This window comes from Thamnophis elegans, chromosome 8 (genome assembly GCF_009769535.1).
Source record: "Thamnophis elegans isolate rThaEle1 chromosome 8, rThaEle1.pri, whole genome shotgun sequence".
Lineage (NCBI taxonomy): Eukaryota > Metazoa > Chordata > Lepidosauria > Squamata > Colubridae > Thamnophis > Thamnophis elegans.
Genome location: NC_045548.1, coordinates 53,725,094 through 53,746,022, shown reverse-complemented (window position 1 = coordinate 53,746,022; position 20,929 = coordinate 53,725,094). Strand labels below are relative to the sequence as shown.

General features: G+C 36.1%; 1 protein-coding gene across 1 annotated transcript in view; it reads left to right on the top strand.

The window, feature by feature from the left end:
* The first annotated feature begins 1,796 nt into the window (after positions 1 to 1,796).
* VIRMA (vir like m6A methyltransferase associated) overlaps positions 1,797 to 20,929 on the top strand; it is a 31,703-nt gene continuing 12,570 nt past the window's right edge. The window contains exons 1-15 of the mRNA XM_032222722.1: positions 1,797 to 1,877; positions 4,158 to 4,273; positions 5,605 to 5,691; positions 6,111 to 6,159; positions 6,887 to 7,055; positions 7,475 to 7,597; positions 8,049 to 8,357; positions 9,882 to 11,031; positions 12,195 to 12,686; positions 14,164 to 14,318; positions 15,496 to 15,578; positions 17,739 to 17,832; positions 18,097 to 18,641; positions 19,098 to 19,333; positions 20,214 to 20,466. Coding sequence (XP_032078613.1) covers positions 1,815 to 1,877; positions 4,158 to 4,273; positions 5,605 to 5,691; positions 6,111 to 6,159; positions 6,887 to 7,055; positions 7,475 to 7,597; positions 8,049 to 8,357; positions 9,882 to 11,031; positions 12,195 to 12,686; positions 14,164 to 14,318; positions 15,496 to 15,578; positions 17,739 to 17,832; positions 18,097 to 18,641; positions 19,098 to 19,333; positions 20,214 to 20,466 — 3,924 coding nt within the window. The 5' untranslated portion in view covers positions 1,797 to 1,814. The remainder of the gene's footprint in view (positions 1,878 to 4,157; positions 4,274 to 5,604; positions 5,692 to 6,110; positions 6,160 to 6,886; positions 7,056 to 7,474; positions 7,598 to 8,048; positions 8,358 to 9,881; positions 11,032 to 12,194; positions 12,687 to 14,163; positions 14,319 to 15,495; positions 15,579 to 17,738; positions 17,833 to 18,096; positions 18,642 to 19,097; positions 19,334 to 20,213; positions 20,467 to 20,929) is intronic.

The following is a 20,929-nucleotide window of genomic DNA, read 5'->3' as shown; positions in this document are numbered from 1 at the left end:
CCCCTGCCTGTTGCTCTCTGCTGGACTTCAATTTCCCAATCTCTCCCCCATACATTCATTAGCCTAGCTATTTTGAGAGTTAGTCCAGCATCTGGAAGGTACCAAGTTAATAAAGGGTAGCATAGGGCAGTGTTGGCTGGCTGGGGAATTCTGGGAGTTGAAGTCCAGACATCTTCAAGTTGCCAAGGTTGAGAAGCACTGGCATAGGAGATAGCTCCAGTTTGCATTTTATGTTTAAGGGCGGAACTGTATGGCATGGTATGGTACCAGTTTGAAATTTTTAGGAACCATCTGTATTCAGAAGCACTTTAATGGCTGTTCGGTTTGGCAACTGTTTTTTATGATTTGTTTATAAAGCTTCCTGTTTCTGGTAAAATAAACCCCACACAAATCTGCCTAGCGGAAGGGGAAAATCTAAATGCAGAAATCCTTTTTATGTATTATATTTTTTCTTCATTTTTCTCCTCGAGGCATTCCAAGTGAGTTGGCTTACAAAATTGCTCCCTTTTTATTTAGTTCTAAGAGTTTAGAAACTTTTCTCTGTGTGTGGAGAGCCTTACAGGACATTTGGAGATGTTAACTTAGGTAAGACTTGATTAAGAGCAAATACAATAAATCAGAATAGATCTTGTACTGTACTGAGAAGTCGCTCTGCACATTTCTGCAGAGAATACAGTTGTCAAAACTTGTCTCCAGTCATCCTAAATTGACTCATGAACAAGCCCATCGGATTGTCACCTTTTGCAAGCTGATATATTTTTCCTTATTTACTGCGTAGATGTTACCACTGGCATTAAAAGTCCTGGTATCTAAATTACTTTCCGGACTTTACGTGGAATCTAGCTTGTAATATTATATCCTATTTGGGATGTTATACCGGCTGTTAAGTGCTCAGGGAACATCACCAGTCAGAATCCCTGAAGAATACAGACGAGCAGTGATATTCATAGATCAGCTTCAACTAAGCCCAGTGCCTGAGATTTATTTTCAACACCAACGAACTTTAGGACTGAAGTAGGATGACAGTTATGTTAATGATAGACAAAAATCAGAAGTTAGCACCTTTTCCAAATACATTTTTATTAAAAAGATAGCTATGTCGTGGGCTACAGCTCACCTCATCCGATACAGAGGGGAACCTGATGTCTTTTCATAAAATGCGGTACTCCGCAAAGATGCCATCGGTGGATTTAAAGAAAGGCTTTTCTCAGTTCAATGCTAGTTTACAGGTATACTGTACCTGAATGAAGACACCCTGAGCTGGGCGCCAGATATCTCAGAAGTCAATTTATTATAGGGGCTGCTTATTCTCAAACAAATGGCATGCAAAAGAATGACTTGGCAAAGATGTTTCAATGGATCTACAAAAAATGAAGTTTTAAAATGTAAAAGGGAAATAAAATGACATACCAAGAAAAAAAAATCATCCCCACTCGTTGCAAGGTTACTAAAAAAAAAATTCTTAAAGCTAGATTCACACGTGGAACCAATCCTAGGCAAATCATACTGTTCCTAAATAATAAGAGAAGACTTTTACGGCGGTTTTAACAATATAGTCGACCCCATCCGTTCGCTGTCAATCTCCAGACGTTGTAGCAGGAGAGCTGCTGTTGGTCTATGGAGAAAAATAATCAAAAACAATATGCCCGCCTTCCTGATTTTTAACCTCCGGGCACTGGTGGTTTGTTTTGCTTTTTATACAGATAAAAGAGACGGGCAAAGGCAGCTATGCAAATCAAATGCCAACCGCCCCCCCTCTCTTTTTGCCCCGGAAGTGCTCGCCATGGAAGATTCGGCGCTTCCGCCGACGCAAGATGGCGGCGGATGCAACAACGGAGCTGCTTTTTTTGGATACTTTCAAACACCAAACCACTGAGGTAACGGAGGCGACGTGGGTCTCTCCATTCCCACCTCCCATTCCCCCTCGCCGCCCCCAGCCTTCCAGATAGGATGGAATTGGGATCTGAGAGAAGATGATCATTATGAGAAGGGAAATAGTGGGCTCTTAATTTCAGAGCTCCGTCTGCAGGCTCCACAAAGGAAATCAGCTTCACGTAACGGTAGCGATAGTGGGTTTTTAAAAAAAATAAAATAAAACAAACTGTTGAGGTATGCGGACGTGTATAGATTTGATGGGTATTTCTATTTTTTGCTGTTTTGGCATAACCTCGCCGCTCAACCCCTCCCCCCTCCAAATCTTATCTTTCAATCAAAATGTGTGCCTCCCGATTGTAGTTCATAGCGATATAATTCCTGTTCCTATCTCTCCCCTAGTAAAGCTTTGAAGGGCGAAATGCCGGTATATGACTAATTCAGTTAAATAATGACGGCAATAAAACCATCCAGTATTAATCAACATTTAAAAACATGTAGCTTTCTTAAATTCATGATAAAGATAAAAGAAATCATGGGATTCAATGAAATACTGTATAGACAGTAAGCAAAAATAAATCAAATGTCTTTGAATATACATTTCTCAACATACAATCATTGGATTTGGGTGCTATTTGATTTCTAAGATATTCACGTGCAAGTGGTATACTGCTTTATGTGAAATTAGTGTGGATTATATATATGCATGCAGCTTTGGAGTTTTGATATAAGAACTTAATTTAAAATTTATGCTAAGCAATAGGTAAAAGGATTCTTTTCCCCAATGTTAGGTGCTTCAATTATTTTGGGTACTGTAGTAAAAATGTATCAGGAGAATGCCAGCCCCTGTGGTTTTTAATATGCTTTTTGCCCATCAAGATATACATATCTAGCAAATGTTGATTTTTTATTACATTATTTTAGTACATTTTATTATAAGCTTGTAAAACTTCATTAGTTTATTTTGATCTCAGTTTTAAAAAGGACATGAAGTATATTGAAATGGGGAAAAAGCAATTATGTCAAAGACTGTGAGGGATCTGGAGAGCAAGCCAAACAAGGAATGGTTAAATGATTTGGGATCATTTAGTCTATATCAGAAAGGTGTCACATGAAGAGGATCTATTTATTGGTAGGAGCAGAACCAGTGGGTCAAAACTAGTTCAGAACATAGGTTCAGGATAGGCATAAGAAAGTCTACAAATAGAGGTTGGATAGTCATCTATCAAACATGCAATAGTAGTGAATCCTGTACTGAGCAGGGGGTTAGGCTAAATATCCTCTAAGATCTTCCAACTAAATGATCAATCTGGTTATTACAAATTTATTGTTAAAATAGTACCCCATCTTTCCAACTGATACTCTTAACATTACTAGCATATCAATAATATAATTGCATAAGAATTTATTGTTTACTGAGGAACCTTAAACTATGTTTTTGGGGAAAGATTTTATAATGTTTAGATGTTTTTGTTTATGCACCTTTTAATTAAGAGTTCTTAGAGTGTGTAGAATTTAAAAGCATTCAATGTTTAAAATTATAAAAAGTTGAGGTTCCTAAAGTGTTTTTGTTTTATTTTAAGAATTATCTCTTTAATGTTAAAAGAATTTGCTGACATATTATCAGAATTGAATTTCTTTGTTGAACATCAGATGAAACCAGTCACATATCCTGTAAAGAAAAGATATTCACTAGTTACGTTCAGTTTCTATTAACTGCAGTCCTGTGAATGTATGCAAAGCATATGTCTGTCTGACTATTTATGTGAATCTATCAGTTCTTTCAAGTCTCTCAAAAGTTCACTTATTGCCACTGCCACTTAGACCATCCACCTTGATCATTCTGGTCTTCTTTTTCCTGCCACCTTTCCCAATATTAGAGCCTTTTCTAGACAGCTAGATCTTCACATAATGTTCGGAACTATTATAATTTGAGTTTGATCATTTTGACTGTTTACCACAAATAAAGTATCATATGGAATTCAGCAGAGAAGCTGCTGCTTCATTGCCATCTTGTTATAATGTTTATCATAAAAAATGGGGCACTGTTAAAATGACAAAAACCAAATTAAAATGAATTCTGCAGTATTGTTTTTAATTGTATTGTTATCTGTTGCAAATAGCATGTTACATCTGGAATGGATGGTTATGGTTATACCACGTTACTTTTAGGCAAGGTCTGGATTATGTGAAATGCATATTTTGACAGATTTTTGAGTGCTCATGAAACAAAACAAAGATACTTTGCACTTCAAAATTCATGAATTTTGTTCATTTTTTTCTAGCAAAGCACTAATGTAGACGTGGTTCGCTTTCCTTGTGTAGTTTACATCAATGAAGTGCGTGTGATTCCTCCAGGAATAAGAGCTCACTCTAACTTACCTGAAAGTAGAGCTTATGGGTAAGCGAAAAAATGATATAAGAGATTGTCCAACACTGTTTTCTAGGTCATTTTTAAGATACATAGTGCTTTATGATGTTCCCTTATTTTTATGAGAAGAGATATTAACTTCTGTAAAATGGCATACTAAATCAGAGAGTGAAAGTATGTGCCCGAATTTGCAATAGACTTGAACCTGAGATTTCCTGGGTTCATCCAGCATTATATAATGGAATTATACTTCTGTTTTAAGAAACTAAAATATAAAAGAACTTTGAAAAGGATTTGTTTATTAATTGAAACAAGAAATATAGCTCTTATAATTTTTCAGTTTTGAATAAGTAATGGCAGGATGTATGAAATGATGATAAAAAAGCAAAATAATTGCTGAGAAAATAATCTTTTGAGCTGGATTTGCCAGCTACAGTTTGGAGTCAATTCTGGATTTGTCAGCCATAGTTTGGAGTCAGTTCTGGCTAATGTCAATTCTTGTTTGCCCAATTCAGATATTACAAATCATGACTCAAGATAAAAAAAGAAGAGGAAGCAATGGATGTTTGTTTCTGAGATTTTGGCTTACACTCGTTTCAAAAGCAGTTTCCACTAGTTGGAAAAAGGGATTATTGACAGTTGCATTCAATACTTGATTTATTTAATATATACGCTGGCCATCTCATTGTCAAGGGATTCAATGTAAAGTATATTGTAAAGACAACATTTTAATATGTCAGGATTTTATGTGGACATACATGTGCTCAAGATTAGCCAGAAAGCTAGTGAAGTACCTGAGATTAAAGAATAGTATTACACACTGCCAAAGAAATTGTCATACAAATTGTTGTACGAAAGAAAAAAAAACATTTTTTAATTCTACCAGTATTGGTAGTTTTATCTATATTATACATAGATAATAATGCTCATATTTGAGAAAAGTATGAACCGTGTTTTACAAAATATATAATGAAGAGCCGAGGTGGCGCAGTGGTTAGAGTGCTGTACTGCAGCCACTTCAGCTGACTGCTAGTTCAGCAGTTCGGCTGTTCAAATCTCACCGGCTCAGGGTTGACTCAGCCTTCCATCCTTCTGAGGTGGGTGAAATGAGGACCCAGACTGTGGGATTGATATGCTGACTCTGTAAACCGCTTAGAGAGGGCTGAAAGCCCTATGAAGCGGTATATAAGTCTAACTGCTATTGCTATAATAGCTTAATAATGTAAATATTTACTATTTTTAATAGTTGGGAACTCTTTATCTTCCTGCAGATAGCTTAGCAGTCTTTTAAGACTTGCCTTTCTCATTAACCAGATTTTGATTAAAAAATGATATTTTTTCCACTTTGACTCTGTTCCCAGTGAGACATCTCCTCATACATTTCAGTTAGACCTGTTTTTCAACAATGTCAGCAAACCAAGTGCACCTGTATTTGACAGGCTAGGAAGGTAAGTACTAAAAACATTACTTCATAAAACACTGAATATACCAGAAACCATAAAATTATGGAACACAGAAAACAAACTTGTTACTTCTTTCATGAAAAGTGATTCTGATAGTGCATACTTACCATTTCCTGTAACCATTATTTTTTGTGGTCTTCTCAGCTGTCACGTTGCCAAATTCTGTCCAACTGTACTATTGCATAACATTAAACAAGCAATCCTTGGGATACACAGTCTACAGAAAATGAATAAAATGCAGATACAGAGTTCCTGTATTATGCCACTTAATGCATGTATGGTTAGCCTAATTCTAAAAGTGCAGGTTGTAAGAAGTCCTATTGTAAGACTAGCTACTAAGAAAAGATGTTGGAGAAAAATATACGTGTTTATTACCTAATATCTAATTTTCTTCTACTTAATAGCCTGGAGTATGATGAAAACTCTTCAATTATTTTCAGGCCCAACGCAAAGGTAATTACTATGTAAATTGTGATGCTGTTCCTCTTGTTAGTTAATATCATAATTTTTTTAAAAACCCTTTTGGGCAGAGGTACTCTTCAAAGACTGGATTACTTTCAGTGTATTCCATCAAAGTCTTCTCAAAATCATCAGTTGGTTCAATGGATGCTGAAGGGTTACGAAGTATGTGTATATACACACAAATATATACATATGTACATAAATTTCTTTATTTACACAATACCTTAGATCTTATGAGTTGATACTTTATTTGCATTTTTTGGGATATGGGAGTCATCTATAATGTAACTGGGGAGTCGTTTGGTGCAATTGGTTACCAAATTGAAATTTTAGGAGATGCTGTGTGTAATGATGATTTGTGATTTCTCTATACTTTATGGCATTGTTGAATGTCATTATACTACAATCATTCAAAAGAGAGGCAAAGATATTTTTTCCCAAATCTCATTCTTCGTCATAGCATTGTATGATATTTAGTTTAATAGACAGATGTTCCTAGCAAAAATGGCCTTCGTGTTTTTAGATAGATCCTCGTAATGAGAGCTGAAAACATTTGAAATAAAAAGCATATTTCAGAACTGCTGTAGAATTTGGATATATAGGATTTTTAAAGCTGAAGTATTGCTTTAACAATACATAAAACAATTGATGAAATTGATACTGTTAATTCAAATGCAGCAAGTCATGTTTAATTTGTGTTTTATTTTAAATAATGCAGGTTAACACTGATGGCTTAGTTTTAAGAGGCTGGTATAACTGCTTAACACTGGCAATATATGGCTCGGTTGATAGAGTGGTAGGCCACGACAGAGACTCTCCTCCTCCTCCTCCACCACCTCCTCCACCTCCTCAGCAACAACAAGCTTTGAAAAGAACTCCAAAATTAAGTGAGCAATTCTGTTCTAGTTTTTAACTCTCTTCAAAAATGTTTTGGTTAGAAAATCAAATCTTTCATAGCAGTCAAGCGTAGTTTCCTAAACATTTGTTTTTCAGTACTACTTTCAGTGGAATTCATTCTGTAAGTTCATGAGTATGAGTATCAGTACAGTAGCACATGCTTCAGAATTTTTCCAAATAATTCTCTTTCCAATTTAAACCCTTAAGGGTATGGTGGTGGTGGTGTTATCAGACACAGGGTTTTGTTTTCTTATTAATTTAAATGTCATTTCTCCCATCCTGCTCTCGGCAGTTCATTTCCGCTGCTTTGGAAACTGAATGGAATTGCAAAAACAGTTTGGCCTTTGTTTATCATGCAGTACGATTTAAAAAATACATAACTTTTCTTTGGCTCAAATATCTTTTACAGCTGATGGAGAGAAAGAGGAACAGTTCAATGGCAGCCCTCCCCGGCCTCAACCTAGAGGACCAAGAACCCCACCTGGCCCCCCTCCTCCGGATGATGATGAAGATGAGCCAATGCCTATATCAGGTAGCCAAGAGGAAATTCTGTTCTTATAGTCACATCTGAGAGGAAAAGCTTTGGATCTTTCTGAAATAACTTCACTAATACATGTTTTGATGTCTAAAATAGAGAACCAAATATATAATGCACAAAAGTATATTTGGGTTTTTGACAGTGTTTTGCATCCTGCCATTGGGTTAAGAATTTTCCTTCCCAAATACGGTACTTCATAATTTAGAGTACATGGTTCTGTGTTTAATAAAGAATTGACATTCATTTTTTTAAAATCTTCACATCCCCCATCCACATTATGTAAAACTGAATCTGGTGGTGCAGTATCTGATGGGTCAATATTATATTTCAACTTAACTTTAAATCAGATATCTTTGTTACTTAACTTTAATTATAAGTAACTTTTCAGTATTGAAACCTCAAGCATTGTTTTCTTGCTATTTTCCTGCTATTTCATTATTTTCAGTTGCTGGAGAGAAAGAAGACGATGTTGATCACAGAGAAGATTATTTTGAGCCCATTTCTCCTGATCGGACTTCCATTCATCAAGAAGGGCCATATTCTGATGAAGCAGAAGTGGAAGAAGAACAAGCAGAAGAAATGGATGATGATGAAGAAGGTGTGGATGTTGAGGAGGAAGAGGATGAAGAAGAGGATGACGATGGTCAAACAGTAGATAGCATTCAGGATGATGAAGAGGACGATGATGATGAGGAGGATGAGGATGAGGATGATGAAGAAGAGGAAGAAGGTGATGAAGAGGAAGAAGGTGAAGGTAGGCAAATTCAACCAACTAGATTCATGCATGCATACATTATGTTGTTCTTGCTTGATAATCATTGACTCGCAGATAAATATCTGGTCTGACCCTTTTCTTGAAACAATGTTGGCAGTGTATAAAAATTTTATTTCACTTAGTCTATGATGGCCAACATAGAAGACCAAGAACCCCACCTGGGCTCCCTCCACGTGATGATGAAGAAGATGGGCCAATGCCTGTATCAGGTAGCCAGGAAGAAATTCTGTTCTCATTATTGTCACATCTGAGAGGAAAAACTTTGCATCTTTCTAAAATAACTTCACTAAGGTATATTTTGATGATTAAATTAGGGAACCAAATACACGATGCACAAAAATATATTTGGTTTCTTAACAGAGAGTTTTGCATACTGCAATGCATACAATTGAATCCTTGCTTGGTGTTAACAGTTAATCATTGATTTACCTGCAAGCTGAAAGTATGGTATTTAAGAACCAATTTTGAAAACACATAATTTTAGGAAGGAAGATTTAACTGTTAATTTCTGGAAAAGGATGAAAAAAAATGTATGCATTTTTATAAGATGCTGCCAATATTTGTAAGTGAAAAGGGAATAATTGAGTACATAATCAAATAATAATTTGCAATAATTTAGTCATTTATGTGAGCTGTTGATAAGCCCCAAATTAGTGTTTCCTTTAAAAGTATATTTGATTTTTTCAAAGCTTAAATTGCAGTATTTATTTGTTGTATTTATATCCTTCCTCACTCCACCAACTAGTGAGTGTTTTAGTTAGTGTCATTCTGTTAGGACTAATTAGTCCTTGTTTTGACATTTAGTAACAAGATGTTCTCAGATTAGCAACATTTCTGCATTCTTTTTAAATACATATTTTCTTATATGTTATATTTTCTTTCCCTGTCCTGTTAAAGATAGGCATTCCTTCTGAATAAGGGCCAGAAAATAAACAAGCTATTCATTGTGCTTTAGTAACCTTTTCAGTATGGCTGCAATAAAGATGGTTTGCAATCTTTGGAAGGGCTGTTGGGATTGTAGGCCAGTAAATTCAAATATTTTTTGCCAAGACACTTGGAATTTGTCTCTACATATTGATGTATATTTGAGCACCTGTATTCTATTTTGAGTTAGTTGCATCAGCTTTTATAAGCATGAGAAACTATTGCTAGCCAAACTATTTCTCTGTTTTCTCTTTGAATGCTTGAAGTCTGACCTTGGTCTTGTTTACTTGGCAGTCGTTCTTTTTGCGGTACATGCACCTTTTTAGAGGTCCATTTGATTGAAACATACAGAGACTTTTGGAATAAAAACACAATCTTAGATGTGGGAAGATTATTACATAGCGTTTTATAGCCTTATGTTCTTCATGTGTGCTTTGATTAATAATACGTTATTTATTGCTTCGGTGGGGTATGTATGTGTAGAAGGACACACATACAAAGTGGGAGCCAATATGGTTTTTTATCTAATCAACAGTTAAAACATGAATTTTATAGTATGTTTTTAAATATTTGTTTCAGGAGATGATGGTTATGAACAGATTTCAAGTGATGAAGATGGTATTGCTGACTTGGAACGAGAGACGTTTAAATACCCAAGTTTTGACATTGAATATACTGCTGAAGATTTGGCCAGAGTGCCACCTGTAACCTATGATCCTTTTGATAGGGATCTTGGACCCCTTCTATATTTCAGTTGCTCCTACAAGACCACTTTTGAGATGGAAGTTGCCAAGATGAGAGATCAAGATCTAGAGAAGGAAAACAGTGGGGCAGTAGAGAGTTCCGTTAAATTGACTGAGCTCCTTGAATTGTATCAGGAGGAAAGAGGTGCAAAATGGGTCACAGCTTTGGAAGAAATACCCAGTTTAGTAGTCAAAGGACTAAGTTACTTGCAATTAAAGGATACAAGCCAGGATTACTTAAGCCAGTTGGTTGACTGGACAATGCAGTCTTTAAATCTTCAAGTAGCCCTGAGACAACCAATTGCTTTGAACGTCCGTCAGCTGAAAGCTGGGACAAAGCTTGTCTCTTCACTGGCAGAATGTGGAACTCGAGGAATAGAAGCACTCTTGCAAGGGGGAGTAATTGATTCTTTATTTGAGTTGCTCTTTGCGGATCATGTGTCCTCTTCCCTTAAACTTAATGCTTTCAAAGCTTTGGATAGTGTTATTAGCATGACTGAAGGAATGGAGGTTTTTTTGAGGAGTAGTTTGGAGGCCAGTGAAAAAAGTGGCTATCAGAGACTTTTGGAACTTATTCTCCTGGATCAGACTGTAAGGGTAGTCACTGCAGGTTCTGCCATTTTACAGAAATGTCACTTCTATGAGATTCTGTCTGAGGTAAAAAAAATTGGTGACCAGCTAGCAGAAAATCCTCCATCCCTTCCAAATCATTCTGAGTCTGAGCAGGATCCAGATGCTGGACCTGAAAGAGGCAACCAGGAATATGATAACGATGTAGATGCTCCAATGGATATGGACAATATTTTGGAGTCCTCCACTATGAATGAAGGAGAAATTGAAAAACTCATTAACATTTTAGATGAAATTTTGCATTTGATGGAGACAGCCCCGCACAGCATGGTGCAGCCACCTGTGAAATCTTTTCCAACAACAGCACGTATTACAGGGCCTCCAGAAAGGGATGATCCTTTTCCAGTTCTGTTCAGGTATGTATATTTTTGATTTTGGTAGATGGCTTTAGTTATGCGTGTTCTGGTTTTTTTAGTTGGTACCTTCAATATATGTTCATCAGACTTTCACTACTGCACAGCATATTTAAAAGCGAAACCTGGTCTAATTGGAGTTGAAACTTGACTAGTTTGTCCATTATTTAATAAATATTGTTGATTTAATAGGAAATATTTTAATTTCTTTACTACTTTCATTTCCGTTTCTTTGTTTCTTCACATTTTCCTTAACGTTATTTCACTTTCCCCATTTAAATTAAAAAGATTTGAGTCCTCAAATGTTTACTTAGAATTGAAGAATAGGTAGTACCTATAGGTAATTTGCAAGTTCTTAATACTTGCTAACCAGTGTGCTATTCTGAGTGTTTCAGAATTTTAAAGAGAAGATTGTGCATAATCTATTCCCTGAATATCCTACAGTATTTCCAATTTGTAGCCATTGAAAATTGTAGTAATCTCCTTGTTACCATGGTGGTGCTTTCTACTTACGTTGATAAAAATAGTAATAATTAGCCCTGTGCTTCATTAATTTAAGTTTGTAGGAACATCAGGTAATCTGATTTGCAAAATCAACTTTTAACAAGTAGTCTTGATTTCTTGGATTGAATGAATATATAGCAATCAGTAAAAATTTGAAACAATGTTTTTGTGTTTTTAATGCAAAAATATAAAACAGGTATAGATCTACTGAAATTAAATTCAGGCTCAGATGAATGATAATGCTGATGCTGTTATCCATTGAGTTGTGTCTGACTCTTGGCAATTCTATTGGTCAAATCACTCCTAATCTTCCGAGCTTGCATTACTCCTTTTGAATTGTTCTGTGCTCTTTCTTGTGTCACCTTTGATGGTGTCCAGCCACCGTGTTCTTTGAGGGCCTGCTTTCCTTTTACCTCTAACATAATTACTTTCTCCAGTGAAGATGGATATCAGTTTTCCTTTTAAATTGGAGATATTAATTAGTATGATAGTAATTAATCCCACTTCATATTTGTGGGATTTGTTTTCTATTCCAAACCACAAGGGTACCCTGTAATACAAATACAGAATTGTATGAGGTTGCAGTTTAGCTATCTTATGGGAAAATGTAGTGGATAGATGTTATTTCTTAGTATTATTTATCCTTCTCTTCATTTCTTCAGGTATCTTCACAACCACAGTTTTTTGGAGTCTGTCACTTTGCTGTTGTCCAATCCAATAACAAATGTGCATCCTGGAGTGCTTCAATCTGTCAGAGATATTCTGAGGTTTTTAGCACAGTCACAGAAAGGTCTCCTTTTTTTCCTCTCTGAATATGAAGCCACCAATTTGCTGGTTCGAGCATTTTGTCAGTTTTCGGATCCCGATCAAGAAGAAGGCCTGCAAACCGACGGGGCAGGCGATGAAGCATTTCCCTTATGGCTTCTTCATTCGACCCAGACGCTGCAGTGCATTTCAGAACTATTCAGCCACTTCCAGCGTTGCACAGCCACTGATGAAACTGACCATTCAGATCTCCTGGGAACCCTTCATAATCTTTACTTGATCACTTTTAACCCAGTAGGAAGAGCTGCTGTTGCCCATGTCTTCAGTCTTGAGAAGAATCTCCAGAGCCTTATTACTTTAATGGAGTTCTACTCCAAAGAAGCATTAGGGTAATGATTTATTATTTGATTTATATGGGCTGGCTCGCAATATTCTGCCTTTGTTTTGTGCAGCTCAAAAAAAATGTACACAATGCTGCTTCTTTCTACTTGATCCACAGATGCAGTCTTGTGAGGTTGGTTGGGTGGAGAGGTGTGACTGACCTCATCACTAAGTGTTATAATACATTAAGCAATGTCTCTGAGGGCTCCTGTACAGATAGTCTTCAAGTTGTGCCATTCATTCAGTGACTATTTGAACTTGTGATGGTGCTGAACAAAGGGACTTAAGACTGGTCCTCCAGAGTTCTGGTCATTGCAACACTCCTGCGGTCATGTGAACTAAATTTGAGCACTTGGCAAACAGTTTGCACTTAAACTGGTTGCAGTGTCCCGTGGTCACATAACTGCCATTTGTGAGCCTCCATGCAGGCTTTTCCCAAGCAAAGTCAATGGGGAAGGCATTAGGAAAGAGAAAGAAGTCGCTTGGGTAAGTCTCCCCAACTCCCTGACATTCTTTGTTTGTATGCACTATGCCAGGGGTCGCCAACCTTTCGGACCTCCGGGACCACTAAATTCATAATTTAAAATCTCGTGGACCACCAATATGAATTTTTTAAAAAGATAAATAGTATTTAGTGCAATATAAAAAAATGCAAATAATTGTTCTGAGGACCACCAGTGGTCCATGGACCACCAGTTGGTGACCGCTGCACTATGTCTTCATTTTGCCCTTCTCTTGCATGCTGTACCCTGTTTTCCTACATCTTTGTGCTCATACACACCCTGCACCTTCCCCCCTCCCAATCTTTCTCGGCTTGAGTCATATTGCAACACCCTCCTCCCCCAACTCACGCAACTGCACTGCCTCCACCTCACCCCACCTCCATGCTCTTTACCTGGGACTCCTGCTTTCTTCCTAAGTTGCTATGCAACTGGAATTATGACATCAACCAGGATTGCCTGGAATGTAGTCACTAAGCGGGGCAGTCATATGATATGGTTTATAACCACATTGCATAGTGACTGCAATTCTGATTCCAATTGTAGTTGCAGCGTGAGAACTGTCTTTAATAGGATCGATAGAAACTCTCAACTCAGTTCAGAACAATACTGTTTTTTAAATTAATTTTTATTCTAAAGATTACTGCTTGCTTCTAAGTACTGTTCTCTTTGGACCATAATACGTTTTAAAAGTAGAAGGATTATGAAAGAATAGGATGGCTTGATAAAACCTCTGTGAACTTTAATGATAACTATATTGGTCTGCTGTGTTTAATATAAATGGAATACTGTGCTGGGCAAGTGAGAATCCTCTTGCACAGTTGTTTTTCCTTCTGTGAGTTCTATGTGCCCACTAAATCTCTGAAGAGTGGGAAACCTGTGATGGAAACTTAATCTCTGGGTTTTATGCTTAGTATGAAGACTAAAACATGAAATGAAGTAATACGAAGCAAACTAGTAAGTTGTAAGTTTTTGTTTTAAACAGTGATTCCAAATCAAAAAAGTCAGTTGCCTACAATTATGCCTGCATCCTTGTTCTACTGGTGATACAGTCTTCAAGTGATGTCCAGATGCTTGAACTGTACTCAGCCCCCCTGTTGAAGCTTTGCAAAGCGGATGAAAATAACACCAAGTTACAAGGTACAATGTTATTGTTGGACAATGTTTTAAATGATGTAGGAGAAATATTTCTAATACTCTGTTTCACTATTGCATGTATTAAGATTACTAGATACTATAATTGAAAGATCTTTAGCAGTCTTCTTATGAAGTTGGTTTTTAAAGAAAAAAATATTCCTGATTTATGTAATATACTACTCATGGACAGATGCCATAATTTGAAAGAAATATATAGACTCGTATTCTATATTGATGAATCACTTAGATTCTTTAAATCAATTCTTATTTCCACATCACCTACTCCTGTACAGCTTTAAAATGAAGTGTGTTGGTGTTACATTCCCAAACAGTATTGGGATTTTTGTTCCTTGTGAAGTTATCACTTGCTGTTTCTCAACATTATAAATTTGATTTGTGTTAATATCAAAAGTGCTGTCCAAAGCTTTGTGTAACTCTGCTACTGAGTGGAAAAAGCAATCCTGATAGATACATCTGATTTCTTTCATGCATGAAGTGTACTTCCAGGCATTTTGTTTTCTTTAAAGTATAATATTTTAAATCATCTTAATTTTATTTGTATTAATGATTTTAACTTGTACTACTGTCCAATTTCCGTAGCTGCTTATGGTATTTCATAAATTATCTAGGTTGGTGGTTGATATAATTTATGTGCCTTATACTTAATTGGTGGAAGGATGCTTTTGAATACAATATGAATAAGAAGTCTCAGAATTGTATGGAATATTTTTCCTTCTGCTGTTAAATAAATCTAGGTAGAAAAACAATATTTCTGTTTTATTATTTTGTTCTAAAACTTTACATATCAAGTATAAGGGTTGGAAATAAATTGGGAGTGTGTCCAACAGTGCTGTCTGTCAGAGAAAAGGTCCAATCTTTTGAATGCAAACTGGCTGAAATGGAGATGTTTAGAGTTATACAGTCTGGTCCTTTGGATATGTAGTACCTCAGAACAACAGTGACTTTTAGTCAGGCAGAATGAGAATCTTGGAGAAGGAGGATATGATTTCAGTGATAAAGGAGATATTTACTGTGTTCCTAGTGTGCATATGTGACAAAATATGTTCCCATTGTTAAGATTCAATCAATTTTAGAACCAAAAGGCTGACCGCTCTAATTGTTTTCACATTTTCTTGAATGCCTCATGTAACATTCATCAAATGATCTTGTTTGTTTTTAGAACTTAATAAATGGTTGGAGCCATTGAAAACAATCCGATTTGAAATTAATTGTATCCCAAATCTCATTGAATATATTAAACAGGTCAGTAAAATAAATAAGTAAGAACATACGGGGGAGTGTGTTTTCACTGTACTATGTAACAAATTTTGTAATTTTTACATGGTTTTCTTTTTCTTTTTTTTATTTTCCTTTTCCTTTTAATGGTACAAATCTTTTTATTTCCATTTCATTCTATACAATCACATGTTTACTGTGCAACCGAGGCATATAACATTGAGTAATAAACACAGCCCTCGCTTTTATAGAGAATGCCCCCTACAATACAAACCCAATATACCGCCTTAGCCCACCATACACCCTCTTTCATCCCCCTCCAACTTTCATTCTTCCTTCTCTCATACCCCTCTACACCTACTTCCCCTCCCCCTCTATCTAACCCTAACCCTATCACTCCCTCTCTTAATCCATTCCCTCCCTTCCTTCTCCTCCTCCTCTCTCTCACTCTCTCTACTCTCCTTCTTCTTTCATTCAGCTCCTCCCTTCGGTATCTCTTACTTTCCGATATATTCAGTTTGTTCTGTTTTGACACTAACATTAATAAAAACCACAGTATACAAGTGCAATCATGCTTTAAAATTTAACACATATTATATTTCCCCCCTCCCCCCCCTCCCCCTAGATCCCCGCCTCCCTTCCCTCCCCCCGACTTCCCAGAGCCCATACATGGTATAACTTTTGACAATCACAGTCTAAAATATCTCTACATTGAACTCAGCTTCTTGCTGTTACCCAAATTTTTAACAATTTACGTTATTACTAATTTTAAGCATAAGCTATCTGGAATTTCCTAGTCCCGTATTTGCTTTGTATATAATCAATCCATTTTTTCCAGTCTCGTTTATACTTCTCATTTGAATGTTCTTTAAGATATGCTGAAATTTTCGCCATTTCGGCTAAGTTTGTAACCTTTAAAGTCCATTCTTGAATTGTAGGCAGGTCTTTCTTCTTCCAGTATTGCGCCACCAAAAGTCTTGCTGCCGTTATTAAGTACAGAACCAAATTAATCTCTACTGCTACGAAGTCAGTACATATACCTAGTAAAAACAGTTTGGGAGTGAATTTTATCCTTTTTTTGAAGATATTTTGCAGGATCCACCAAATTTTTATCCAAAATGCCTTAACATTACGACATGTCCACCATATATGAAAATATGTAGCATCGAAAGAACCACATCTCCAACATTTAGGCTGAACATTTGAATACATAGAAGCAAGCTTTTTGGGATCTAAATGCCATCTATAAAACATCTTATAAAAATTTTCTCTCAAATTTTGTGCTTGTGTAAATTTTACATTTCTTACCCATATTTTTTCCCATGTGTCCAACATTATAGGTTCTTCAATATTCTGAGCCCATTTTATCATACAATCTTTAACCATTTCAGTTTCTGAGTCCATCTGTACTAATACATTATACATGGTTTTCATTGCCATCCTTGGACAGGGAGATTAATGGCATAGAAATTTAATAAATAAAAAGTAAAAATAAGTATGACCTTAGAATAGCAAACTCCTCATCTTTTGGAACAAATGTATTTTGAAGTTAATTTTGGTTCAGATTTTGTTGAAAATAGACATGCTGTTCAATTAAAATGTTTTGGGAAGGGGAAAAAATGGATTGGCAATTCTATGTTTGCTGTTCACTTTAAGTTGCTAGATTGGTCCCTCATTTCAACTCTGAGCTACAAATATTCTCCTTTATGGGATCTAGTTTGGCCCTCCCACCCTAGTCCCTTTTATTGTATTTATAGTTTTACTTAAATATTCATGAAACAATAAATACATGCTAACATTTAGTTTGGTATCTAAATATTCTAAATATTGGAATGGTGATCTTACAGAACACATACAAATTGCTCTTTTTTAAAAACAAAGCTGGATGTATTGCACAATAAGGAAGGACCAAATCTTGAACCAAATCCATTGCTGGACTGCTGAAGAGTTACATAAGTCAGGCTTTCCGTATCCCTGTGCTTTCTATATAAGTGAACTTCAAGTCGTAAAATCTACACTATTAGACAACATGGGGAACTGCGGCTTTTGGGTAATTGTTTTGGTTACATACAATAATTAAATGGATCTCTCCATAGCTTGTGCAGAAGCAGTGTTGGTCTGTTAAATCAGATATATCCATTTTGAATATTTATGTTTTTAATCATTATCTACTTCTTTACTTTAAAGAACATTGATAGCCTGATGACTCAGGAAGGAGTTGGTCTTCCTACAGCACTTCGTGTCTTGTGTCATATTGCATGTCCTCCACCACCTGTTGAAGGTACAATCTTTAATCTCTTAGTTCTCATTGAGTAGAATGTATTGCATTAAATCACACAAACATTCTAAAATATAGTGCTCTTTGCCTACTGATGGTATAAAATCTGGAGTAATTCTCAGTTCATTTTATTGAGTGAAAAAAGTACGTAAAAATATTTACCTTTTTTCACCAACAAAATCATTGCATCTAATTTCTATTCATTATGAAATTGAAAATAAAATATAAAGACTTTTCTTCTTTTTATTTCTCCTATCATTCATAAAGGTCAGCAAAAGGACCTTAAATGGAACCTTGCAGTTATTCAGCTCTTCTCTTCTGAAGGAATGGACACATTTATCAGAGTTCTGCAAAAACTAAACAGCATTCTTATTCAGCCCTGGAGACTCCATGTCAACATGGGAACAACTCTTCACAGAGTCACTACAATCTCCATGGCCCGATGTACTCTCACACTTTTGAAGACCATGTTAACTGAATTGCTACGGGGAGGATCCTTTGAATTTAAAGATATGCGTGTTCCTTCAGCACTTATTTCTTTACACATGCTTTTATGTTCTATAACCCTCTCTGGGCGTTTGGACAGTGATGAACAGAAAATCCAGAATGATATTGTTGATATCTTGTTGACTTTCACCCAAGGTGTTAATGAGAAGCTGACTATTTCCGAAGAAACTCTAGCCAATAATACTTGGTCACTAATGCTCAAAGAGGTTCTTTCTTCTGTTCTAAGAATCCCAGAAGGATTTTTCTCTGGCCTTATATTGCTTTCAGAACTACTGCCTCTTCCTCTGCCTATGCAGACCACTCAGGTAAATAAGAACTACCAATTGATTTTTTTAAAAAAATCAGCTAACCTGAAAGTTGAGGAGCTATGAAACATATTTATGAATTTTACTTTTATTAAAGTTAAAGTATATATAAAGTAAAGTTATATTGTTATACACTCTGAGGTTGGTTTTATTTAGAATCATTGAACAAAATAGTCTGGAGAACCAAGGAAAATATAGGATCAGGTACCACAGGGATATTTGTATTGAATACTCATGTGTACTCTTTGTTTCAAGTTATGTGCCTTTATAGGGCTGTTTTGTGAGAATAATTTTGAGTATGAATGCCAGTTGACATACTCTCCTTGGCAATTTTTCTTGGAACTCCTCACTCTATTCACATACATTTTCTATAAAATTCCAGAGTGGAGACTGGCACAGCATGTTGCAAATGTATGATTATTGTGCATTTCAAGGGATTAATTTTGTTTTCTGTAGGTTATTGAACCACATGACCTATCAGTAGCTCTCAATACTAGAAAACTTTGGAGCATGCATCTTCATGTTCAAGCAAAATTACTGCAAGAAATAGTACGATCCTTTTCTGGCTCTACTTGCCAGCCTATTCAGCATATGCTAAGGCGCATTTGTGTACAATTGTGTGACTTGGCCTCACCAACGGCTCTCCTTATTATGAGAACTGTCTTAGATCTACTTGTAGAAGATCTGCAAAGGTACATTTCAATATTTTGTTTAATACGACCTAAAGAAGACAATTATTGTTTAACAATTTGTCTAATGATTTGTCCAAAGTAGAGAAGTTGATCTCATTGGTCACCATTTTGCCTGCTCACAATTGAATGTAGACTTAAAAGGTCCTGTTGTGGTTATGGTCCCTGTCTTACTCGATACTTAATCATATGCTTTGGACCAAAGATGTTTGGGTTTTTTGAAAAGGCAACCGAACTTCCTTTGTTTTTCGTTGAGGACATTTTGCTTCTCATCCAAGAAGCTTCTTCCAGAAGTGAGACCTGAAGAAGCATCTTGGATGAGAAGAAACATCTTTGGAACAACCAAGACATGGATGATTGAGAATCTCCATAACATATTGCTTTGGACCTTATGCCTTCTGTTGCTTCAGTCATGTGATTGTCCAGCCAAACATTCTGTAGCACCAATTTGTATTGTGGAGTGGGAGAGCAAGACTAAGTTTTGGTTTTTGAATAGTGTGTCAAGTGTTAGGTAGCTATGCACCTAAAAGTATTTTGTTTCATTTCATTTCCATCCTAGAACAACAAGAAGTTAGTGGCTAATATAGAGAAGTGAGTGAAACGGGGGGGAAAAAACCCTCCAAAATTTAATTCTATTTCCTGAATATTTGCTTTTCATTAAAGTCACTTAAACACCACTAATAGTATTATTTCTAGTGTCATTAGTAATCCCAGTAACTTTTCATGTAGGTGGCAGTTTGACAGTTATGCAAGAATGAACATTGTGTGTGTGTGTGAATGAATGAATGAATGAATGGGAATATTCAAACTTGTATGTTTGCTTTTATTTGCATTTCTACCTAGTGTGATATCTTTCTAATAAAAAAATTTCTCACCATTTCAGCAGCCCAGAAGATAAGGAGAAACAATACACTGGTCAGACCACCCGCTTGCTTGCTTTATTTGATGCCCTGGCTTCCCACAAAGCTTGTAAATTAGCTATTTTGCACCTGATTAATGGAGCTGCTAAAGGCGATGAAAAATATACGGAGGTTTTCCTGGAACTTTTGTCTTTGATGCAAACTGCAGGAGAAAACATAATTCATCAGCAGTGTGCAGAATACTTAGCTTCTATTTTACAGTCCTTCTGTGACCAGGTATTTAAAATGGAAAATCTAAAGAAGAATTTAATTTAATTTTCTGTATTCTTTGCATATTCCCATGGTTATGTCTTCACATACGTAGGTACATAAATGTACTGTTATACATTGGTAGGCTATGAAAGAATGGACTTGCTAAACCATTGCCTTGTTTAGTGACCGCAAACATTATTACAGGCCTGAAAAAAATATAACTTTAGGACTGGTTCTCATATTTATGACAATTGCAGCATCCTGCAGTCATGTAATCACAACTTGTGTGCTTCACAGCCAAGTTCCAACAAACAGAATCAATGGAGTATCCAGCAGTAAAATCAAATGATGTCTTATTTAATGACTAGAGGTGGAAGTAAAGTCATAAGTCTGTTGCAGTTACATTATGTCTTGTTTAGTGATGGGGTTGTTGGTTGCCAATTTGGGTCCTTAGGACTACTTCCAAAGACATTCTTTTTCTTGGAAA